The sequence below is a fragment of the Culex pipiens genome, chromosome 2, assembly GCF_016801865.2.
Source record: "Culex pipiens pallens isolate TS chromosome 2, TS_CPP_V2, whole genome shotgun sequence".
NCBI lineage: Eukaryota > Metazoa > Arthropoda > Insecta > Diptera > Culicidae > Culex > Culex pipiens.
The window spans coordinates 125810245-125837271 of NC_068938.1; the positions used below are offsets into that span (position 1 = coordinate 125810245).

The window sequence follows — 27027 nt, forward strand, 5'->3', positions numbered from 1 at the left end:
ACGCGGAACTGTCTTGGTAGGGGAAATATGCCCTTTCTCAGCCTATTTCTATTATCGGCCTATCAGCACTTTAATCATGAATTACAGCTTTCATAAAGTGTTTTTGACTGTTCCAAAGTAACAAATAGCTCAAATAAAAGTGAGCAAGCAACTCTCCATTGTTGATGTTTCAAAAAATGTTGATTCAATAACGGAAAACTATAAAAGTGATGAGAATTGGTTGAACTGCTTAGGGTGATTAAAATGGGTAAAATTCCCCTATATCTCAAAGTTCATCGTACTGGAAATAAAGCTCGAGTTTTAAGTGGAATCACGCACAAGCAAATTTAACCGAACCATCTTTGCTCACGTCAAATACCTACCCCTGAATCTGATTGAAAGCATTAGCTTCACATATTTTCACCCAGACCTGACATGGAAATCCCTACTTCCGCTGCTAATGCAATATCTTCACCCAGCATACCGGATTGCTTCCCATGAAAAAATGAAGAGTATTGGGTTAGGGAGCAGAGCACGGACCAAAACGGAAAACCAATAAGCTATTCGCATTTTTTTTGCTACGTCTGGTGCCAGCTCCCAGATTTACTCCGACGTCAGACGACAAATCTGCGGTACTTCCTTTCGGCATCCATACCGGGGCTGTCATGCTCTCCTAACTCAATGCCAAATCGGTCAAAAAAGTTGGCGCCACAATCTTCACCCCTTACATATCGTCTTGATCTTGTCACACCTCGCTTTTGGACGTTTCGAGAAATCTTTCATTCCGCCAACAGACTACACCACCGACCGCACACTCTGTTGACTGGCCCCGTCCCAAGAATCGCATCAATATCCGCTCTGTGTACCTCAAGGGAGAAGAACCGGCAAACCAGTGAGGAGGCAAAAAAAAAAAAACACGCGTCCTTGACGTGAGAGAATCGGCATCATCGGGCGTGTGAGACCCAAATCCGTGGACGTCGGAGCTGCAGACGCCGCCTCCCAAAAGGACAATCAAATGTGCCCGAATGTGGGGGGAGATGGTTTATGGCCGCCGAGGGTCGAACGACATCATTGGAGAAATAAGCTCTTAGTATTTTATGTGTTTGAAAGAAAAAAAAATGTTGCCGAAATCAATTGCAAAATTGAATATTAGGTTGTTTAGTATAGCTCAATGAAAAACACTTCTAACTTAATACTTAAACATGGGGGTTAGATTTAAAAAAAATGTCCACGTGGTTTAGGGATGGTCCCTATTTTTTATTAAAAAATCGGATTATTTTCGTTTTTTTTATTGTCTGCACCTTTATCCATCTCTGATTTTTTTTCAAAAAGCTGAGAAAATTTTCGTTTTTGAACTTTCAAAATCGGACAGTACTGAGATCAGCTATTCGATGAATTGAAATTTGTTAAAATTTGGTTTTTCTAAGTGTCACACAGCAAAAAATCCGATGGTAAAATCGCATGCAAAAGCATGCACATCACCTTCGTCAAAATAAACACTTAATATTACACGCTGCATGTACAATTTTTGTAAACACAAAAAAATAGTTGCAACCGACGGGATTCAAACCCAGCACCTACAGTAAGGACTGGCGCCTTAGCCCGCTCGGCCATCAGACCGATGAAAAATGTAAAGGATAAACGTATATGTGAGCTCCACATTTCGGTCAAGTAGGTTTCCCATACTGATGGGCTGCATATTTCAGGATGTAATATTACACAGAATTTCATAGAATAATGCAAAATTTATTTTACACTCAGTCCTTTTACACGCAGCTGGATTACTACTTTATTTGCTGTGCACCCAGTTACACTTTCTTTTTCAAATGAATATTTCCTCTATTATGATGTAGTTTTACCTCAATTTATACTGAAAAAGTTACATTACACCATAATAGTTGTGAAATTACCCCCTTCAGACGTAAATTTACACATTTCTTCTGAGATAAAAGATTTACCTCTTCCCTGATGTTATATAACCATGTTTTTTTTTTTAACTGTGTAGTAATTGTCAAGGCACAAAACCCGAAAATAGCGATGCAAGAAGCAAATCGTGTAACAGGCTACTTTTTGATGGATCTAGGCTAAATCGACCCTCCTGAATCCGAATTCGCCTGTTGATTTTCCCGATTCTAAAAGGGAACCGAGATATTCAAGATGGCGTCCAATATGACGGTGCTAGAATATTGAAAATGTCTTTTCAGAAATGTAACACGCAAGACCCCAAATTAGTTAAATTTGACCTGTTGATTGCTTGTTACATTTTTGTAAACATATGCCATATTGGACGCCATCTTGTGTTGCACACTCGCTGAGTACTTTGGAGTATTCTAGGGCTCACATTCGAGTTAAGTGACCCCAAATTAGTAAAATTTGACTTGTTGATTGAACTTAAAAATTCTTTTACGGTGGTTTTTCCATTCAACCGCCATATTGGACGCCATCTTGAATATCTCGGTTCCCTTTTAAAATCGGGAAAATCAACAGGCAGATTCGGATTCAGGAGGGTCGATTTAGTCTAGATCCTTCAATACCTGGTCTGTTACAAGATTTGCTTCAAGACACGGAAAAAGAGCACCATTTTTGAATCCGTGCCTTGACTATAAGCAAAATTTAGCGATCTACATGAAAATATTTTTTTTATTTTTAAAATTTTTGCTTACGTAGGAAAAGTCTCTCTTAGGTTTTTTCAAATATCAGACTATAGATTTAAAACTTTTTAAATATTTATTTTTGGATAAAATCGGGATACATTTTTTTCAGAAAATAAAATTATTGTCCTTACTATTCTCTGGCTGCAAACAAGCTCCAAAGTGGCGAGACCCCTTAAACATATCGATAAATTTCTAAAATAAAAATACGGCTAGTTTCCCAAATGTGTTTCTTTTTAGTTTTTATTTGTTTTTTTTTGCTTTTTCAGTGACCAGGGAAAAATATTTATTTCTATTTTTATAATTTTCAAAATTTTACAGCTATTTAACAGACCTCTTCTACGATTGTCTTATGAGAAAATTGAACATCTCAATGAAAATCTTTTCTTTAATGAGTCACATAGTTGATGCGGGGCATCAGTTTCAGTAGTATTTTAAAAGATCGGACTTTTGAACGGTTTGTAAACAGCATTTGAGTGTTTATAATTTTGTTTTTTTTTTTTCTAAATATGTATCATAAAGTCGTTATTTTTGTAGTCCTTGATAAACTCAGTAAATGTATGCACATTTTTGTACATCCATTTTCAAATGCTGATTAAGGTACCTTATTCCTATGTTAAGGGTACATAGCAACCAGGAAAGTTGTTGTCAGCTTTTCGAAAATATTTGAACTTTGAAAATAAATAATTAAAATATTGAAAAATGTCGTTTTGATTTTCCTTGGAGATATTAGCATAGGGGATAAATAAAAAAATATATCGATAGTTCCTGTAGTTACAATGATACCGTTGCCGTTGCTCAGAAGTCTTGCTTAATAGTTAGGCAAAAGGCGTGTAAATACGCTGCCCGTTTAATTAAAGTTTCACAAGAAACTTTTATGACGTGATCGATCTCAAAACGTGTCATACACATTTGTCTCCAGAATACTCAGCCAAATTGAAAAGAGACCGTAGCCAAGCAGAACTGATTTACTTAAACAGTGCGAAGTTTTCTAGTACAAAGGATCACACAAGCTTGTACATGAAAAGGGTTTTTTTCTTTTTGCTGGCAACTGTTAAATTGTGCAATAGTCTGCACGACACCCAGTCCAACCAAACTGAGACTGATCAAAAAAAGTTGGCACCCTTTTGATGATGAAACATGAGGAAGTAGCGAATATCCTTCCTGTCTTTACTCAAACACAAAAAAAGAGAAAACGCTTTTTCATCGCCGACAAATATGAAGAAACAGCTACAGTCAGTAGTGGTGCCAAAAGTGGAAAGCAAAAAAAATCCGGTCCGTTTTTGCCTTGGTGGTCGCCGCCGCCATGAATGGTCTGGTGCCCTAGAGATATATTTTTGGCACGCCTCAGCAGGATCAGGATGTGTGACAACGCGGCTGTTGGCGGAAGGATTTGTCCTCATTTCGAGATGTATAGTTGGAACTTGAACAACCGTGGATGGTGGAAAATTGAAGCCAAAGTTGGTTCATTGTCACCCCCAGCGACGGTACTGTAGCTCTGTACATGACACCAGCACTATTGCGAGCGAGGCAAGATTTGGGATGGCATTCGAGCAATTAAGTTGCGAACTTCACTGTTTGACGGATGCATTTTTCTCCCCTTTTCGAAGAACGTTTTGGATAGTATCGCTACGAGAGCACTATTGCATCTGGATTGAAAGTGGGTAGTTGTTGCCTGGTGTTAGTTGCAACCGTACAAAACGAGACTTACTCTTGAACTGTTAAAGTTATTCAATTTGTCATTTTTAATTTAACTCAAGCTCATCGAACTGACAATGCCAGCTTTAATTCATGTAAACATTATAATTGCTACTTTCCAACAATCATTATTTTCGTCAGTTGATTCCGGCATCATAATGATTAATGAGTAGGGTGTAGTTGTACCAACTTCTGCCTCTGACAAACGAAAAAAAAACAAGATTTTTTATCTCCCAATGAAACCCTCGTCGGAAGTGTATGATAAGGGTGGACTTTTTAAGTAACATCCGATGAAAATTGTGATTGCAAAGAATTCAAGAACTGAATTTTGCTGCGTCAATGTTTAAAACCCAAAAAGCATTGCTGATTTTTTTTCCTTATTTTGAGGAGATGATGCTTCAGCTCAATTCGAAATTTCATTCATGACTATGGATGGAACCAGTCGGAGCAAACAAAACACCAAATGAAACACGGTGGGGGGTTTCGAGATTTTTTCGATTGATTGATCCAGAGCAAATACAACCATTTAAGTGTCTTTCCATTCATCGATGGATGTATTTGGGCGAAACTTGAAGAGCTTCGATGTTCGAAATCTCATTAGAAAAATAGAAAAATAGAACATCAGATTCATCATTTTTTTCAATTTGCGAGAAGGTTAAAGACACTTTAAACCAATTGTGTCAAGTCCTCTTAATTCGCCAGTGCGTTTCATTTCATCAAAGTTTTCCACCAATTGAGCTTCATTGGGTGGCATTTGCCTCAGCAAACGACCAGAATAAGCTTTTGACGAGTAAAATCTTGCGACCTTTAAACTTTTTTGGATTTGGGTGAACGTTTCCCGTCGTCATAAAATCTTTCAGCCATGGCTGATTGCGCGCGTTGGATGGTCGGAAGAAAATTTTGTTTCGGCAGAAGCAGCACTCGTTTCCATATTACTCGCTTGAAATGTTTTTTGAATATTAAGTGTGTTTGGGGCTATTTACCGGGCACTCGAGAGGGAGTGTAATTTCGTTACAACTTGAGTTGTGAATTTGCTTAAAGATTGGGGGGGAAATTTTAAACGGCTGTTTTGGTTAGGTAAAGGTCAACAAAAATTAGAAAAAGGATCTATTAACTCTGTCTGGAGGAATTCAATTCTGTAACTTTTGAAGGAATTTTCTGATCGATTTGGTGTCTTCGACAAAGTTGTCCCGAGTAGGTGGAAATAACTGGAAAAGTACAAGTTCTGTTATTGTCAGGAGGCCAGAACTTGTTATAAAAGCACCTAGATAAGCTATTATAATAACACAAAATAATAACAGAGATTTGTTCGAAAAATAACTCATTCTGTTGTCAAAATATATTACAAGAAAATTCGATAACAGAGAAAACATAGCTCCCGATAATTGATTTCTTATTATTAGCGAATCATAGAATATTAATATTATTGCTTGGATCCAAATCAATATTACATATTTCCAAATGCTGAATAAAATCAGTAAACATTGGCTGATGCCTTACAATTTTGATGTAAAATTTAACAGAGATCCGGCAAAATATAGTAAAATATATCGCTACGCGCAAAATTTTCGATCGAACTGTTGAATTCTTTTAATTATTGATATCCCAAGTAACAATTTTTTCCAAGAGTTCTACAAGAGCTCTTCAAGGTAGCTACAGCATAGCAGTTTGGACCGCGGTAGGATAAAATTCTCTTCAAAACTTCTTCAGGAGTTTGGAAGAGTACTTGAAGAATGTTTTATCCTACCACGGTCCAAACTGCTATGCTGTAGCTACCTTGAAGAGCTCTTGTAAAACTCTTGGAAAAAAATGTTACTTGGGATACCAATATTTAAAAGAATATTCTAGTACCAATAATTAAAAGAAACAACTTTCAAATTTTCTCACATTCAAATTATTTATTTTCTAACAAATTGTTGATTTCCTTTTCGGGGGTATATCGATAATTAAGAAAAACAACTTTCAAATTTTTCACTTTTCATAAAAGTTTTGGTATAAAAACCACATTTCATGGCCAAAATGATGTCCTTGACTAAATTGATTACAATTTTCCCATAGTTCTGGCCATATTTTGTAAAATAAAAAATAATAACATATGAACGAAGTTGACTTTATAGCTGTCGGCCACCATTGCTAGTACCAACCACTAGTGTCTTCCTTTTTATCTACAAGGACTTCGCCGCCCTGGGCTCCTAAGTGTATGAAAGTATGGCACGGAGCGACGGCGCCGAATACCCATATTTACACAAAGAATTTTAGAGCGCCCGCCGCGGGATTCGAACCGGCGACCTCTGGATTGTGAGTCCAGTGTGCGGTCCGATTGATCCACACGGGCGGAACATATTCGGTTATGAAAAATTGGTAACAATTATCCCATAGTTAAAGTAAATTCAACAACAAAAAATTAAAAACAAATATTTTTTTCGAAAAGTTCAGAAAAAAAAGATATTTGGACCTCTGGTTGCTTAAATGTAGTGAACCATACACAGTAAAAAAATCATGGTAATATTACATCTGGGAAGGGGTACATCTTTTATGTCAGAAAAAATGTGTAATTTTACCTCTAAATGTGTGTAATTTTACCACTATTCTGGTGTAATGTCAGTTTTTCAGTCTAAATTGAGGTAAAATTACATCACAAAAGTGGTAATATTCAACCTTCCGAAATTACAGCTTCGAAATTTACACAAATTTTTACTGTGTAGATAAAGAAACAAGAAGATTAAACTTTTTAAAGTTTTATCAAAACATTTCCACATTGCCTATATGTCAGTGACTAATGGTTCAATTTTCAATGTTGAAAAATGAAAAAAATGTTAAATTTTCTGATCTCTTCGAAAAAAATATTTTGACAATTTTGAAATCAAGACTAACATTTAAAGAGGGCCACACATTCAATATCACGCTTATTTGAAACCATTGTCTTGATTCCAAAGTTTTAACTAAAATTTATATTTATTTTTTTCAAAAAATCATAACTCGACGGCAAATTTTTGTCTATACTTTTCTATGGCTAAAAAATGCGGATTTTTGTCTCCTAAAATCAAAAAAATCAAACCATCCACATTAACGACCCCCGGGTCTTTTGTGGTCTCTATTGCAAGTTTCTGCTCGAACCTAGGAGTCCGAAGGCTTGAATGGGGAGAGCACCCAAACCTCTTTCTACTCCAAGGAACCTTCCACCCCAGTGTTTGAACTGATGACCTTTGGATTGCGAGTCCAACCGCCGCCAGCGATTCCACCGGAGTAGGCTTGGTTTGGTGTGTTGTTTGTACTTATGGCATGGAGACGACTCCTACACCTGGAATGACTTAACGGCCTAACAACCAAGGCCGGGACCGACATTTTACTTCCTCATCCGATGGAAGGTTGCAGCAGATGGGAATCGAACCCAGAATCATCCGCTTACAAAGCGGACAGCGTAACCATTCGGCCACGCACTGCCAGTGAAGATTTTTGTCTCCTATAACATATAAAAGAAAACAAAAATTACCAACCAATGGCACAAAATGGCTTCTTTGGTCATAGGAAAGCACCCCACAAAGTTTGAATCAAATAAAAAAATAAAAAAATATAATTTCAGTTTTGGTGGAGAATTGCTCATATTTTTCATGCATATTCTTAAAATTGACTTTTGGTTGTACATCTTAATCTGGGTGCTGAAAAGACAGAATGCGTAACGTGATTTTCGAAAGCTCCCCACTAATACAACAGCACTACAGCTGTAAACATAAACAAAGTAGAAGGCTATGTTCAAGCTCAAGCGTGACATATTTTTTGCTGCTGAAGTGAATTGTTTTGAAACATTTTGGATCTGTTGATGTTGATGTTTTCGATGAAAAATTAAGTGCATCCCACTTTTTTCTTCGTATACTAAACGATGGGCGGCCAAAAGAGGCCTTTTTTGTTTTCCACGTGATGAAAAATTGTGTCAAAAGTGGGTGGAATTTCGTGAATCAGAAGAGCAACCGAATGGAAGTTCCGAGATTATGTATCTTTGATGTGCAGTGATAATATCGGAGTAAGATTATCCAATATTATTTGGCAGGTACCATTCATAGTTATTGTTCATTCGTCGCTAACATTTCAAAAAGCGTAATAAACATAGGTTTTGCGTGAGACATAGCGATTTTGAAATGTTAGCAACGAATCATACCAATCTCGATTTCAACCCTCTGCTTAAGATGTTTTGACTTCGAATACTTTAATAGCTCGACGCCATCGACTTTTTATATTCCTGACAAAATAAATTATAGATCGATCACAACACTTGCCTCTTCTTGGTATTATTTTGCGAACAGTAAATTGGTTCCGCTTTGACAGTTCTAAATTGAGGCCGCTTTGCGGACAACTATTCTGCACCCAGATCTTAATGATATTTGTACTGAGTTCGATTTGCGATGCCTTTTCGTTGGGTCGCAAAATTTTTCGCGTCCGTTGTCGGTGTGCAACAACAACAAAATCCTATCATACCATTTCAGCTCGATACACATTGTAACTCGTCGTTCGCAACGTTAACCAGTACCTCACTAAACATCACTCATGTGAAACTAGTAAAATCATCTCAAGTTAAAAATTGCACTGTTCAATCCTTCATTCATTAATTTCAAATGATTTTGGTTATATCTTTCCACAGCCGGCTGTCTAAGACTAAACCATTTCATTTAAAATTTAACAACAGATAAACGGGAAATGTCTCATCCGCAGCATACGATTGCTTGCCTTGAGAATAATACAAAACACCGTTCAACAAACACTATGATTTTGGGTCGCATCATCATCTTCTATGATGAATCCTGACCAAACACCCTATCCTACTAACAAGTTTTCAGGTTCCTGGCGCTCGTGGGGTGTAAGCACAGAGTAAATCAGCTGCCCTAGTAGCAACCTGCGCTAACTAACATTCCCGTCCCTTAAAATCGAGGTCTACAAACTGACATGGCGGGCGCCGTTGGTGGCCAATGACTGTTACCTATTCGCAACTGATCTAGCTTTAGCAATCATGGTGTTTTATCTTTTCAGCGCATTCATACATGCTGTTGATAAGAGAAACACCACTAGATCGTCGAAGCCTATAATCAGTAGTGCTGAAAGGATATTACGGTTCTGTTCAGCAACGGAGGGGCAACCATGGGTGATCTCTCATGCTCATGCTCATGCTCATGCTCATGCTTCATTAGGGTGTAATAAAAAAATCGATTTTCCAGCACAGCAATTTTTCAGTTCCTTTTGGGGTCCTAAACAATTCCCCAAAGTTTGGGAACGATTGGTTTAGTCCTCACATTGCGCAAAGCGATTCAATTTTCCATATAAATTTGTATGGAAAAAACATTTTTTTTGAATTTTGATATTTGAAAAATTCACGTTTCACGCTGTACTAAAACCGGATTCATATTCGGATGCTCTGGAAGATGCTCTACAACTTTCCCGAAGAGTATGGTGCTAACTTGCTCCTGAAAGAAGATACAGCGTCCTCAAAACTCGTCTAAAACGTGATTTTCGAGCAAAAAACACGTTTTAGACGAGTTTTGAAAACGCTGTATCTTTTTATAGGAACAAGTTAGCACCATACTCTCTTCGGGAAAGTTGTAGAGCATCTTCCAGAGCATCCGAATATGAATCCGGTTTTAGTACAGCGTGAAACGTGAATTTTTCAAATATCAAAATTCAAAAAAATGGTTTTTCCCATACAAATTTATATAGAAAATTGAATCGCTTTGCGCAAAGTGGGGACTTAACCAATCGTTCTCAAACTTTGGGGAGTTGTTTAGGACCCCAAAAGGAACTGAAAAGTTGCTGTGCTCACTAAATTTGAACAACTTTATTTTTTTCCATACAACCATATTACACCCTAATGCTACATCTTGATGATATTTGTACTTTTCCAACTTATTAAAATGCTTATGCTGCTCATGTGTCTATATTTTGATAAAGACGTTATTTGTTCTCATTTAAAATCCAATCATTTTCTATGGATAATCACACATCCTCTGATTAAAATTGCGAAAATCTAGAGAACAGCTTCCCATCTAAATCGAAATTACTGTAATACCCTACCAATATTACACTTGTCTTCCAAATCTTCCACCCCACTCTGGAGCTCCGAAATTGTCTTAGCACGTTCAAGCATTCAACAGCTGTGCCAACACGAACACAAATTAACATTCCAAGAACATGGGAGCACTGAGGCTCTCCACCTTCTATTATTCAAATTAATTCCCGTGCAAACCGGGCGACTGATACCCACACGTTGCTTCCTCGAAACGACGCGCTCTGTTTGGCGGTTGTTCCCACTGACTGACTGCAATACTGTAGCCGAGATTGGGCCGGGAGGAATTAAAAATTCATTCAACGATTATTATAATTGATTTTGGGTACAGTGCCTTTCAAAAAGTGTTTGGACAATATCGCACGATTTCTAAAAATATGCAGTCAAGACTTAAGGTATTTAATACACCATGCATAGATATATTATTGAGCTTCAAGCATTGACAACTTCTTGTTTCAACTGAGTTTTTGTAAGGTGTGCAAACAATTTTGACAGTCACTGTTGTACCCAGAAGCCCAGTGATACCGTTCAATTGTTTGGCGTTAGACTTTTCTCTGTAACGTCATGATTCGAATTCCCGGACGCTTCGAAACCCGGACACTTCATCTTGTTTTATCAATTATTTGGATATGAGTTCGCATTATGAATGTCAAAACTGTGTTATTTGATGAATTCCAACATCAACTTTCATTTAAAGTTTGTTTGAACGCTGTAGTTAATACCAAAACAATTAAATACAATAAAATTATAAGTTTACCAAAAATGTGAAACATTTCACTTGAAATATTTCAAAGGCGTTCGAAGCACAAGGAGGGCAAAGCAGAAATTTATGGTTTCGATTTCCTTAAATTCTAGCAAATTTTTATATAAACTATCGATTGTGTTGATGTCAACAGCTTATTTGAGACCTGAAGAATGCCATTCACTAACATTTCAGTCCAAATTTGTGCGATTCATAAGTAAAATCGAGTGTCCGGAATTCGAAGCAAAAGTGTCCGGATTTCGAATCAGCTTTTATCAGTGTCCGGGATTCGAAGCACAGCAAGTCATTTTAATTTTAAAATTCTGATGAAAAATTGTTAGAAAAGACATATTTTGCATGTACTTTCTTGAAACTGACTGTTTATACTACATCCTGATGATATTTCTACATTTCCAACTTATTATATGATTTTTTGCCAGCTATAACAAAAATGATATGCTTCTAAGTGTCCGGATTTCGAATCATGACGTTACACACAACACACAACACTCTCATAGAAGGTGGAGAGAGCAAGCACAACAAAAAAAGCACAACGCGAGAGTAGAATTCCAAAGCAAGGTGCTTCAGTGCGTTTCGTGGGCTCTCTCTCAAAGTAATTCACAAACATGCCAGACAGAAAAAAGCGTTTTGTTGAACTGGATTTTTCTCTGTTTTATTCTATTTGGACCCGTTACACAAAACAAAAACGGCCGATGAACGGGGTGGCAACTGTTGAGGGCGGCGAGTGAGAGCTTTCATCGGAAATGTGCCCCCAGCTCGCACATTTGCTTACAATGCGGCCATGGTAGGTGGGGGTGGAAAAAGGGAGGTGGGCGTCCAGCTTTGGATTTCGGACGCCATACGAATTACATTAGCGGATCGCACAAATGTTTGAGGAGGGAAAAAGGTGAGTTGCAATTGACGCCGACAGAAAACGATTTATTAGGGAGAATTAAAGTCTACCGTTGTGAGTTGGTAGATCAACAGTACATAAAAACTGAGTAAAAAAAGGGCACGAAGAAGTGAAGAAGTGAAGAAGTGAAGAAGTGAAGAAGTGAAGAAGTGAAGAAGTGAAGAAGTGAAGAAGTGAAGAAGTGAAGAAGTGAAGAAGTGAAGAAGTGAAGAAGTGAAGAAGTGAAGAAGTGAAGAAGTGAAGAAGTGAAGAAGTGAAGAAGTGAAGAAGTGAAGAAGTGAAGAAGTGAAGAAGTGAAGAAGTGAAGAAGTGAAGAAGTGAAGAAGTGAAGAAGTGAAGAAGTGAAGAAGTGAAGAAGTGAAGAAGTGAAGAAGTGAAGAAGTGAAGAAGTGAAGAAGTGAAGAAGTGAAGAAGTGAAGAAGTGAAGAAGTGAAGAAGTGAAGAAGTGAAGAAGTGAAGAAGTGAAGAAGTGAAGAAGTGAAGAAGTGAATTAACTTATCAAACTAACCGCCGGCATGCCTGAAAAATTAAAGAAGTGCTGACAGCAGGGCATTTTTCAAGAATAAAACATTTGGGATAACCTCATGATGCACTTAGCCAAAACATCCAATCCAATCAATCCCAACAAAAGTATCAATGACAAATCGATCAGCCCACCCAGCCGAGCCAAAGCTAGTCCCACTCTATTGTAACATAATACTACCACTTGCTTCCAGGAAGAGATCCTTTCGACTGACGGAATCCTACATCTGAAGAACCGACTCCCCCGCGGGACTGGCGATGCGAAAAAACAACCCTTTTTGCCAGCGTTTATCCACGTGAATAAAAATTCGAGCGATTCCACGGAGCACATAACGCTGGGCAACCAATGAACAAACATTACAACCCCCACTCTCCTCGAACCTCGTCAGATTCTGCCACCCAAGATATGTTTGCAGTTTTTATCTCATCTTGCCCTGTATGTTACAAGTAGGTATCTCGTCCCTTTATGCCAACAGCCGGAGTACGTAATGTCAGCCGGCAGGTTCTCCAATATGTGAAGCATCACTTTTCAACCCGGCCAGCATCCTGGAGGATGAAACTCTTCCGGTGCATTTTTATATAAGTAGAGTAAGTGGACCAATTTTCATAAATTTTTAAGAAAACATTTAAAATTTATACAATTTTATCTCTCTTCTAATCTGTACATTTTCAAATCTTCAAATCTTCAAATTTTCAAATCTTCAAATCTTCAAATCTTCAAATCTTCAAATCTTCAAATCTTCAAATCTTCAAATCTTCAAATCTTCAAATCTTCAAATCTTCAAATCTTCAAATCTTCAAATCTTCAAATCTTCAAATCTTCAAATCTTCAAATCTTCAAATCTTCAAATCTTCAAATCTTCAAATCTTCAAATCTTCAAATCTTCAAATCTTCAAATCTTCAAATCTTCAAATCTTCAAATCTTCAAATCTTCAAATCTTCAAATCTTCAAATCTTCAAATCTTCAAATCTTCAAATCTTCAAATCTTCAAATCTTCAAATCTTCAAATCTTCAAATCTTCAAATCTTCAAATCTTCGAATCTTCAAATCTTCAAATCTTCAAATCTTCAAATCTTCAAATCTTCAAATCTTCAAATCTTCAAATCTTCAAATTTTCAAATCAGCTCCTTTCACCCTAAAAAAAACACATGTTACACATATTTGCAAATGAGGAGCTACAAAAAGGACCTCCGCCATGTTTGCACTTGTTGGCTCTTTTTACATGTATCTACATACGGGTAGTGGCTCTGGTACTGAGCGCGCGTTGGTCCGAGAAAGATAAAGAAAACTGGCACCGAAATGTGTGTCATTGCGGGTGTTATCTGGGTGAGCGACATTTTCTTTGCTGCTGGTGTAGATTTTGTTAAATTGCGGTCTATCATCGACATTGACGTGTTGTGGTTCAGCTTGATGTGGTTTTTTCCAAACTATGGTGACATGGCTTGGATGCATTTATGAAAAAATACTATCCGAGTATACGTGGTTTGTGGATGGCCCCTTTAGTTGAATGTATCATAGTTAAAATTACAACTTGAAATGCAAAGTTAAAAGCTATAATTGCGTTCGTGTCTGTCGCGGGTGACCATGAACGGCCATGATCAACGACGACCAACTTTTTCAAAACTTTTTTTTTCGTAAAATCGCGATAACTCGTGATGGTTAAAAGCAAATCCCTGATGTTTATATATCAAAATCTTTGTGATTGCATGCTCTACAACTTTGTAGTGCTTTGTTACACTCTAAAAAATAACCCTGCAAAGTTAGAAAAACACGAAATTATAAAATGAAAATTTTTGTTCTAAATGAGAAAATGACCCTTCTGGGTTAATGTAGTTTCGAAAAGTACATGAAATTTCCCTTAAAATGACATGTTTCAAAAAAATTTACAGTTGAGTAACGGAAAATGGCAGAGTTTTTAAAACTTTTTTAGTGTTTTTTTCCATGAAAAATATTTTTTTTGAATTTTGAGCACACTATCAAATCGGGCGTCCAATTTTACATGAAAGTTTCTTTGACACCAAATTTCTATCTCATCACCGTTTCAGGCTGCAAATTATTGAAAAACACGTCTTTTTTCGCATGTTCAAAAATGAAAGGGTTTGTCAAAAACGGACCTCGGATTCGTGATCAGGGACAAAAGTTACCCCTTAGGACAAAGTTTCACGCTAATCGAAGAGGGGTCGGGGCAACTTTTCCCGATTTCGTGTGAGTTGGTAGAGAATTAAACATTTGAAATAACAAGCCATAGTCTCATTATTTAAATGGAAAATGTGTATTTAAATGTTTTTTACACTAGTTCAGTTGTTCTGCAATACATAAATTAAAAAAAATGTAAGATTTGACGAAAACAAAAATTTTATCGAAAAAAAACTTACACACATCGACAATTTTTTAAAAATTCAAATGATTTTTGAATGAATTCAAACATGTTTAAGGTGAAGCCGTTGATCATTTTAGAAGAAAATTGATCATCACTATAATATATTCTGTATTAAATTCAATTTAACGAATTTCAGCACCAAAAGGAATCAGCGTGTGCCGGTTGTTGCCTTCTTGAAGCCACTGAAAGAATTTTTGATCTAAATCAAGTGTGCTTCAAAATTTATATAATTTTGTGGCACAGTCATTGACGTCCTAGTTGGCAATCATTGATTAATGACGATTTCCATAACTTCACAAGGAATGGGATAATCGTTACCAAAAGGAATCAGCATGTGTAGGGCACTATTCTAAACAACTTGTTGAAGGAATTTTGTCAAAATATTGAAAGTGACGCAAAATTTATATCTTTGAACGAAAAATCTAGATTAAATTTTCAAAACATCCTATCCCTCATGGGTTTCCTATGCAGATAGGGCCTCACGTTAAAGTGATTCTAAAAGCAAGGAAATGCATTTCTGATTGATTTCAGCTGATTGCACTGAAATTTTGATGTTTTTTGATTTTTTTTGCCCCCTGATTTTTCGTAAATTTCAAAATATTTGCACCAGTCTAATTTTAAATAATTTTACTCCTATCATATTTTAGACCAAGTTTTAAAATTTTGGTGTTTATTAACATTTTTAACATCAAATTAAATATCTATGTAAATTTACGCATTTGGACGATGCATCTAGTTATCTTACTCCTAAAGTTTGACGTCATTGAGATTGGCAAATTATTGTACAGTAGTTGTTCGGTAACTGGGCGTTGTTTAACTGAACTGCTTTTTAACTGGGCGCTCGATAACTGGGCCGTAGCCAGGTTAAAAAGCAGACAAACGTCAAAAAAAGCCAAAACAAACCGAAATGACCGAGGGGTTAATGGATGCAAAATCATGTTCAATAAATAAATAAACTTTTTTCAAACTTTTATTTGATTTCAAGGCACAATTAAAGAAATATTAAAAGTAAGCATTGTAAATAAATTTGAGTAACTTTTATTTTTATATTTCATCAGCAAAATATTATGCATCGGTGGTCCCCTCGTATTTTTTCGTTCAGCCCAGTTAGCGAGCAGCATTCGGTGACTGGGCTACGTTCTCAGCCCAGTTATCGAACAAGTACTGTATATTAAAGTGTGGGCTTCATTCTGCATTGTTTTTTTTTTTTTATAAATAGAAAGTATTTGCCCTGCGGAAGTCAAGGCTATTCGAGGTACAAATACACAAAGTGCTTTTTTGTTCTTGATTGATGAGTTCAGGTCGTAATAAAATTGTAGATTAATGAACATTTTTAATCTTTATTGGTATCCATGCAAATGTTTGTCATTAAATTCCAATATGTTGGTATTTGCATTGTTTGAATGTCCTGAAGTCAAAAATGTGTAATTTCAGTGGTGAAATTGATGCTAGAAGCCAAACTTCAAAAGCTCAATCCAAAACGTATATCCGAACAAAAGGGTCAATTAAGTGTTTTATCTGGCACGATTGCTATGAAATCAGTGTGGATATCACTGACGAACCGCTCGACGAAAACCCAAATGCAAATAAGTACTGAGCTCAAAAAACGTTCGGAGAGCGAAAACAGAACCCAAATAAAACCCGTAAAAAATCTCTTCACATTTTATTTCCCCGGCTTCGGCGGGTGAGCTCTGCTGTTTTTTTCCTTTTATTCCATGGGCAAACAAAACTGACCGTTCCTTTATGATTCGGCACTGTTTTCTTTTAATTCAATTACAAACCAGTTATTGAAACATCAAATGCAGATAGGCGGAAAAAATAAGCTCAACTTTTCTCTCTCCCACTTTATTTTTTTATTCACGATTGAGTGGTGAGCTTTTTCGTTGCGATAGATTAAAAGTCACCGGTATGAAACAGGCAGAACAAACTTTGTGCAAAAACCGAAATATATTGCCTGCTGCTGGCCTGGTTCTGGGTTGGTAAACACGATGACGTTGAGTTACACGCAGATTTGGCGAACCGTCAGCCGGGGAGTAATTAGATTTGGTGAGATTTCCAGTGTACCCATAAGGCAACATCGGAAGACCAGACTGGAGTTTTATGGTGTCTGCACATGCTGCTGCCGCCAGTCAGGTTCCAGATCGCTGAAGCGAAACTCTCCGGCGCGGGGAGAAGACAATACCGACAACTTTGATAGAACTCATTGTGATTTATGTGAATTTTGACCTTCACTGGTGCGTAGTTTTGGTCTGGAAACATGAATGAAAGGTAGTTTTATGTCATGTTTGAAATTTATGTTTGAAACAGAAGTTTTAATCTTGCGACCTCAATGAACACATAAGTGAGTTTCAATGACTCTTAAATGGAAGTAAAAGAACTCTCCTAATCATTTTAAAAGTTCAATGTACCTAAGAGAATCGCTTCTCGTTTTTATTCAAGTACTAAACTCTGGAATTGCCAATCCGAAAAAAATCTGTTCACCTTTTCTGTTTTGGATTCCAATCACAAAGTAACTAAAATAAACAGAGCTCCAGTTTACAGATGGAACGACAGATAGCAATTCGGTTTTCGAATTTGCATCCAAATTGTGTACATTTCCCCAAATGTGTCATCGTGTCGAAAACGTATCTTGGGCTGGGAGTGAAATGTAGAACTTCGTCGGGACTTTCCTGGTTCTCTGTCAGGTTCAATCTTGGGGGTCGAAATTAGTCGATAAATCTTGTTGACGTGCCATCTTCTGCGGCTAATTAGTGTATTAGTAAAAATGTCTCACGTTGTGGGTGAGATTTGGCGCCGTGATGACAGCACGTTACCTTGTTCTTTTGGGATGAAAATTGATAGCATTCGCTGCGTGATGCAATCAGTTGATTTAATTATCCAACATGAAAAATAATACATACTTCCTCCTCTCACACACGATGCGAAATCCTTCAAGGACTGAAAACTCGTAATTCTGCTCATGCAAAATCCAAAAAGCTTCACGCGCGCATTGAACAAAGTTACAACTTTTCAAAGGATTGCTCCGCCGTACGAGAATTTGAATGGGAAATTTCATCAATAAGGCGGTTCGAAAAGCGATTCACAACACATGTCGACGAGCCCCGGCGTGTGCTGCCTGGAGTGGGCTCAATATAATTTTTACTCTGGTGCGAAAAAGTAGAGTCAAACTTCCTGAAGCACCCAATAGGGTAACTTTTTGATTCTTTTTTGCTGTTTTTGTAAACTAGTTGTGAAATTGAAGATTAAAAATATTATTAGATTTTAACCATTTTTAACAACAAAAACTGCAAATCCTGATGCTATTATGGCATTGATATGAAATTGATTTTGACCAAATTATGATATTTTATGCAATAAAAGATAAACGGCGTTACCCTCAAACATAACATAGCATTAAAAAATGGAGTTTCTGGAACTAATTTATAGTTGAAAAAAGTTGAATAAATAAAATTCTTCATGTATCAACTTTATATCTGAAAAGTCTTGATCAGGTAATTCCTTTTAAAATTTTATGATGACTTGTATTGAAATACTAGTTAAAACGCAAAATGAAGGGTACAAACTAAATATGTACGGACACTGACCATGGTAGAGAGATGTTCAAAGTACTTCAATAAACTTTGAAAAATATTTGCAACGGCCTAACTATTAAAAATTAAAATGTTAAAATGTTGATGAATACCATTGTTTTTAATATTCTCAAAGTGTCATGATTTTCTCAATGAACATAATTTTGAATCGGAAAACAGAATGCATTTTCTAAAGAATCCGAATCCGAATCCGACAATATTCCACTAGGAGAAGGTAACATATGTTTGTAAATAATAAATATTATGTGTTTTTGAAATATAAAATGTGAAAACTTCATCTTTATTTATCTTTAAAATTATGAATAAATACGATCGATTTTTTTTGTTATAAATGCAGCAATGATTTTGAAATCAGATTTTTCTGAGGATCTATTGTGACCATGAAAGATAGATTAAAAAAGGATAGAAAACTTGCAACAATATTAAATTTGAAAGAATTTAACTTTTTTTTTGAAGAACTGCTCATATTTGAAAGAATTGAAAAACTCACAAAACATTACGACAGTCAAGAATAGGTTGTTTAATTAAAAAAAAACTTAAACAATATTTTAGAAGTCGACATTTTTTAAAAAAACTGCTCATGTTTGAAAGAGTGAAAAAACTCACAAAAATATTACGACAGTCAAGAATAGGTTGTTTTAAAAACAAAAAAAAAAAAACTTCCAAAATATTTTAGAAGTCGAACTATTTTTTTTGGAAGCACGCCTCATGTTTGAAAAACTCACAAAAATATTTTAACAATCAAGAATTGGTTGGTTTTAAAAATTATATTAAAACATAAAAAAATATTTTAGAAGTCGAACTTTTGACAAAGAACTTTGTCCTAAGGTTTCTATACGCGGTGTCAATCCAAAAATATGGGTATCAAACTTTATGCTTTTTGATACTGGACATGAAAAGTTGCATTTGGCCATTATCTAAAGTTAAGCAGTTAAAATAAATTGCTTATTAGGCAGGAAGTAAGAAATACATTACTGCGACGCACATTTTTTTGTGCTGCTGCTAAAATTTGTTTCTGGAAATTTAGAATAACTATTTCGTAATCAATTAGAGCCCTGTAAAGGGCAGTTTTAATGTCTGCTGTTGAAATTTCCTTTACTGCCGCCGATTGCTTGCAACAGCCTTGCAAATACATTCCCGCATCTTGGTAACTTTAGAGTGGTGAGGGAAAGTCGATTGATTTCACCTCGATTTCTATTTCAGCTCCACTTGCAATTTCCGTCCCCTTAGTTCGATAGGACGTTAATTATAAGGGAATCATGGGGAAATTTGGACCGGACATTCTAATCGAAAATTTCAACAATCATCTTGCAAAGTTCTTTGTCATTCTGGTCATGTGTAACATAACCACCTGCACATTTTTTATGAAGAACTACTCATGTTTGAAAGAAAAAGAAAAACTATTTTGACAATCAAGAATAGGTTGTTTTTTTTTTAAACTTCCAAAATATTTTAGAAGTAGAACTTTTTTTTTTGAAGAACACCTCATGTTTGAAAGAATAGAAAAACTTACAAAAATATGTTGACAATCAAGAATAGGTTGTTTTTTCAACTAAAAATAAACTTTCAAATATTTTAGAAGTCGAACTTTTTTTCAAAGGGCTGTTCATGTTTGAAAGAATGGAAAAACTCACAAAAATATACGGAAAACAAGAAAAGGCTGTTTTTAAAAATAAAATAAAAATTTAAAAAGATTTTAGGATATCTTCTTTTCTGTTTATTATTCTGTTTATTTAATAAAAAACAATAACTAAATAGATGGATAAACCAAGAGTAAGTCACAGAAAAAATATCAGATTTGTTCGCAAAAAAATATTTTTTTCAGGAATATGGAAAATATTCCAAAAATAAATTCTATCAATGTCACTCCGGTATACGGTATCAGACAATCGCAAAAATGTGGCAATGCTATCATACATACCTTTTAAGCATTAAATAACATTATTTAACTTTTGTTAAAATTAGTAATACAAAAATCATAATTTAAGGATCAAACTCGGCCATCCTAGTCTTCCAGTCATCTGGCTTTCCAAAAGTTGCTCTGTTGCTGATGCGAATAAAAATTCAAAAGCCCTCTCATTCCTGGCCCTGGATCGAGCAGATGCCACTTCTCTCCCCGTCATCATCCCCGCATTCAGCACATTTTAACATTTTATACATTGTTTTTTTTTTCGGGGCTTCGAAAAACTTTCCCTCCGAACATATGCGGCAATTCTCTTGTACACATAATTATCCTGGTGGAAAATACCCACCACACACACTTACACACATGTGCTGCATCCCATTATTACTTTTCGAGTGTATCAAAAGAGGGCTGATTCTGATGCTGTGGAGGCACATATGCGCAACAGAGTGCCTCGGAAGAAGGATTTAAAGGACGATTCTCTGGTGTAGGATTTACGTTTCGAACGGATTACAGGGGCTGTTGACATTTCAATGATTGCAGTTCATCTGGGATTACCAACTACTATGAACTAATGAAGATAAGAGAAAAAGTTGAGCATGCCAATGACACGTGTCTACATTTCAAATTAAGAGACCACATTCTATACGCCTGATTGCCTGCTAGGAGACACCAGATATCCTCCGCCAGGAAAAAAGGGAGCCCTGATTGAACGTTGACGATGCAACGTGTTCAGCACTTTGCACCCGGCATCCTGTAAGCCCAAGCGACTCTCTGGAAAGTAGTTTGGGGCGGCCTTTCCCTTCTTCCTCGGAGAAACAACAACGTGTTCATGTAGTTTTGAAAGTTTCCTCAACCCCGAGAGAGAGAGAGAGACAGTCACGTGGTTCGACGAAGAACTGCAAGCCATAATTGTGGCAACAGCAAAAGAAGGAAGTTCAACAGCATTCGATGGCCTACATGTTCCGTCGATGTACAGCTGCTGTCTTTATTTTCGAATGCCACCACAGGAAAACAGCGACGACGACGTTACATCCTTGAAAGCAGAGTACTCTGTCTACCGGCAGCTGCTGGGCTTGATGTTTTGGGGCATGAATAATGAACAGCAGCAGCCGTCAGTCAGTGGTGTAGTACGAGCTTCGAAAGGTTCTTTTTTTTTCTGGGTTGAGGGATACTTTGCGAACAAAGTGGGTCTCGTCCAGGGACCACGCGTTTGTTGGCTTCGACAGCGTATTTTTGGATGAGCCATACGGCACGTGTAGAAAAGCATTTTTTGTTGCTTGAAGTACCCACCAGTTGTTGCAGTGAAAAGAAAACTAGAAATTGAGAGATTTGCCATTGTCTGGAAACCATTTGAAAGATTAATCGTTATTAAATTTAAATTAATTAACGTTGTACAATGTTTTCTAAATAGTTTACAACGGATTTTTACATGTTTTTTTTTAATGAAAGTTTTAATTTTTAGCAATTGTCCTCTGATTTTTAATAAAAATTCTGAAAGGGGAGATAAAACATGAAATAAAATTTGCATTAGCTGTATTAACAACAAAACAGTAATATCTTTTAAACAAATATTGTTTTGCCTGTGAAATTAGAGTCTGAGTTAGATTGTTTGGATTAAAGTTTGTTCATGCATTCCCTATTCAACAAGAAGCCATTTTACATGATTAGGTTTTCCATTTTCTTGACTTCATTTAATTTTGGGAGCTGGTCATCCAAAATGGGCATGTGAATATTCGAGAATCTGTATCTTGAGACGAGAATTTTTGGTCTTCGACAAAGTCATAGGTTATGATTTGGAGTTTTCAGAAAAAATAGGTTAGTGGAAAAAATCGTAATTTTCCTATATGTTTTAGGGGATAAATGAAGCATAGAGTTTAGGATGGTACGAGATCTGGTACCGAAAATACGTTTTTTTTGGAAAAAATTTGATGTATGAAAAAACATTGAAATTTATGTCAAACACAATTTCAAAAATCATTTTCGGAATTTTTAGTTTTTTGTGCAATTTTATAATACTATTTGAAAAATCTCTGCAAATTTATTTTTGAATCGCTTAGAATTTTCCTGCAATTTTCTTTGTTTGACTATGTTGATCGGATGGCTGGTTTGTGAGATACAACCTCTCAATGTTTGAATATTGTAAAAATGAGTTTTTCTCATTTATACGTAATAAGCCCTCATTTTTGAACTCACGACAACTCGGAAACGATTCAATCGATTTTTAATGAGAAAGAATGAAACTTCTGTGAAAGTTTTTGCTCTTTTTAATGAGAATAAAAAAGTTTTTTTTGTTTTTTTTAAACTTTGCTTAAAAATTCAAATGAGGCCGCCGCAAAAAAAAAAATTAAAAAATTAGAGTCCGAGGGCAAAACAACAAATATAACAAAATCAAAATTTCAATGGTATTGACGTGCATAAAAAATCGTCATCATGGATAACCCCTGGCTCGATTATTTAGGTAAAAATAAATAACTGTGCCAATTTTGAGCCAAATCGGTAAAGGTTTGAGGGTCGCTATATAGCGTTAAAGTTGGTGAAAAAAATCATTTCATACAAAAACGTCTCCTTTAAATCGCTAATAACTCGTCAGGGTTAACTCTGATCGTTTTGCGATGTTCGACAAAGTTGTGATTGATTCGACACATTTAACGCCACCTTTGTAGGGAATTTGTTTTTTTTTGCTTTTTTCGACTTCGACGTACAAATTTCAATGATCAATATCAACCCTTAAACCTTAACCAATTCGGCTCAAAATTAGCAAAGTTAATTTTGTTTACCTAAAGAATCGAGCCAGGGGGTATCTCTTAAGATTATCAAAAAAAAAAACATGTTTCTTGTCACCTCAACGTGCAATAAACTGAAAACAATTTTAAATGCATTTTTTTGTGAAAATATTTTTAAAAGTCTTTGTCACCCCCCCCTCTTCAAAATTGGACCAAAAAATCATAGGGCAATTTTTTTTTATTTTCAAAATGTCGATGGAAACTCAAGTGCAATCAGCTGAAATCAATTTTTTTTTTGGGGAGGGTGATCCAGCCGCACATCATTGATGTCGAAACCTCTAAACTGGGTCCTCGTCCTGTCACGTACGTCAGTAGTCTTGTCGTACATGGCTGTATGGATCTGACTCTAGAATAAATGCACAGTTGTGTGTTATTCATAAGTCCAAAATGTTCAAGTATTCATATAAGTCCAAATATTCATTTGCGGAAAACTACCTAACTTGAATTGAATACAAGATTTTAAGTAACCTGTCCGAAAGCTACTCTTATCTCAAATGCCCGAAATTTTAGATAATAGCCAAAAAATCTAGAACGTTTCTTTTAAAACCTGTCTGGCTTCTTTAAAAAAAAAACAAAAAAAAAATATAGATTAACAGTACATATTTTACAAGTAGTGAATAGAAAAAGAGACGACCATTTGATCGTCAAAATTTCAGTAGATCCTCGATTCGCAACAATGGTCGATACAATCACAATCCAACAACCGTTAGTTCAACAGATCAACGAATTTAGTCCGATATCATTTCACTATTGATTGATCGAGACTCTATGGAAATTTTGACAAATCAGAATGGTTTTTATGCTACTTGAATGAAACTCACCGATTCTGATAGAATTACTAAATTCACTGTTACTAATTTTGTCCCTAAATAACTAAAGGCAAAGTATAAAAAGTTGATATTTATAGTTAAAATCCTAAATTCTACAAAAACTAAATTTTTAAAAACCCGCATCCTAACCTGACACCCACATTAAGATAGGGAAAAATCACATATGTAGCGGTTCATTGTACAAATGTGATACAGTCGACTCTCTGGTTGTCAATATCCAAGGGACCGTCGAGGAAGAGAATCATCAGTTTACAGAACGATGCAAAATGAAGACTCGATTGAAAATATTTTTTTCTTGATACCCAGCTATGGTAGAGAATCATGGCAACGTCCATCAAACAAAAACAAACTGATGTCAAACACCCTTCAAAGCTTCGTTTCGCCAAGAAAAATGTCTATGCAAGCCATGAGAAAGTAAAATTATTGACAACCGGAAGAGATTTCTAAGGCAAACAGAATCCAAGGGACCGTCGAGGAAGAGATCCTTCAAGCAAGGGAAAATATCGAGGAATGAAGATAATTAAAGTATGCAAATTGAAGGGACTGCAGAATTCATCGATAAATGGAGAATTATTGATATCGAGAAGATCGACAGCCAGAGAGTCGACTGTATTTCCACTATCGGAGAACCTCCTTGTCTCGATGACAGCTTACCGGCCATCGATTAAGCCCTGAGACTGCGCCAAAGTGGGTTCTCGCAGCATGAAGTGGTGTCCATGTGTAAAAATGGAAGCTTCAGCAATATACTGAACACTTCGATTTTAATTCCACATCGAATCAAATCATACTCTTTGCCAAACAAGCATCAAACCTATGACACTCATTATGACAAAGCCCAGGGAAACTCAAGTGCAATCAGCTGAAATCAATTTAAAATATTTATTCAAAAATCCTTTGAATTTATGAAAATTTTCGGTAAGTAACGCAAAAAAATTTTTTCCGCTCGCCCTCTCGACTCAGGGCAGAGTTAAGGCACATCAATTAAAAAAATAATATTATCATCGGCCTAGCAGTCAAATTGCAACCAAAAATTGTCAGGTATTTGGGGGAAAAACGCTGAAAAGGTATGACTAGAGTTTTCCTACTGAATAGAGTGGTCTACAATTTTAACGAATTCATGAAAGCCTTTTTTAAGTAACTTAGTGGCAAATACGTTCTTAATTTCTGAATAAACATAGCAAAATGTATTGAAAGCAGTGCACTGTCGATTCAGCTGTTCTGAAAATGAAATAGTCAACCAAATGTAATTGTTTTTTGAGTATATAGAGTTCAACAAACTTACCAGCACACTCGGCTTCCCGGTGCGATCGTCCACCCAGGCTAGCACCAGGTCCGATCCGCTCATTCGCTCCGACTTGTGCGAAAATCCCAGCCCTATAAATCCTCTGGTATTCACGGTCACCGTGAACACGATGTCCTTGTGGTCGACCTTCCACTCGAGCAGATACAATCCGTTGGCATCCATAATCTCCGACCGGGTCCACTTGTGCCGGACCGGTTCGATGGCCGTCGCCGCTTCTACTCCTACGGCGGCCACCACCAACACTAACGCCACCAGCGCTGGCAGGTAATTGCTTAATTTGCCCATATCTATGGTTTCACTGGGCGCGCGAACTTTACCTTTGCTTTGTTGGGGCGCGCCTTATTATATTTTGATTGAATGGATTGGAAAATCACTCTCCCCCGCCACTACAGACACACACACATACACAGAGGCACACTTACAGACTCAGCACTTTTTGGCGGTGAGGATTTCTCATCGAAAAAAAACTTTTCAAAATAATTATAATCAAGCTCTATTTGGCTTGATTATAGCATTATCTCACTTATTCACTCACGCTAATTCAATTATTTTCCTCGAGGAATTAGCCGCTTTCCGAACTCAACACAAAACAAATCTTGGACGAGGTTAGGGAGAACTGAACTCCACACACTACACAATTCAAACGAAGCGCCAAATTCTTTGATTTGGCTCAAGAGGTTTCCTTCCTCACTCTCCCTTCGTTTTTGGATCCACGCAAATCCACACTTTTTTTTCGAGGAGAGATATATTCTCACGATCCGTACAAGGAAGACTGCATCATCTTCACCACACCAACCGTGGCTCAGGTAATAAATATCACTTCCCGTCACCCGAATTCAAATTATTCAAATGAATTCCAAAGCCGGAGGCTTCGCCGCTGGAGAGCTGTCCGGTGTCTGCTGAACCAGCAGTCCGTAGTCGTTATCGACTCTTCTTCTACCGATTCTGCTGCTGCTGCGACTGATTCTGCTGCCTGTGCCGAAGGAACTGCATCGTCGTCGACGATTTCGGACGTTGAGGAGATAACGATCGCGAACTCCACCGCGAAAGCCGGTTCTGGGATATGTATCGATTACCGGTCGTTACTGCGAGCCGGCCGGCCGGCAATCTTTTGGGTCGTCGCGAAAAATAAGCGATAAAAAGCACACAGACACACACACTCACGATTGCAGAAAAACTGCAAAAAAAAGAATGTCCGAAATACTGCTAAGCTCTCTCGGCTAAACGACGACGTCAACCTGGACGACCTGGAGGGAACGAACGCGACGTGTTCTGGAAGAAGCGATCCGCGCGCAACGGACTCAACGCAGGCTCTGCGCTGTGGGACTGCTGTTGTTGCCTGGAATCGCACTCTCTTTCTCTTCTGCGCACCCGGCTTACCCACACAGAGACAGCAGCAGCATGGGCAGCATGGTCGCGCGCGTGAACATAAGCCGAAAGCATAAAACCGGCATGGCAGGGAGTGTGAAAGAGACGGAAGGAAAACATACACTCGGGGTTTTGCCTTTTTCTTATGGGACCTCTTGCCGGCTGTGAAGAGTTTTTAGCGAAAATTTTTGGCCTCTTCTCTCTGTGTCTTCCAGTGCCAGTGCATCGGAGAGACCGTGGACGTTGCTGTTGCGCCAAGCCGGCAGGCTGGCCCATGCGGTAGCTGAAGGCCTCCGGGCCATGCTTCCTAC

At 37.0% G+C, this 27027-nt stretch overlaps 1 protein-coding gene across 1 annotated transcript in view; it reads right to left on the reverse strand.

Annotated features, from left to right (window-relative positions):
* LOC120419950 (MOXD1 homolog 1) overlaps positions 1 to 26664 on the reverse strand; it is a 104717-nt gene extending 78053 nt beyond the window's left edge. The window contains exon 1 of the mRNA XM_039582810.2: positions 25328 to 26664. Coding sequence (XP_039438744.1) covers positions 25328 to 25633 — 306 coding nt within the window. The 5' untranslated portion in view covers positions 25634 to 26664. The remainder of the gene's footprint in view (positions 1 to 25327) is intronic.
* Between the last annotated feature and the right edge of the window lie 363 nt (positions 26665 to 27027).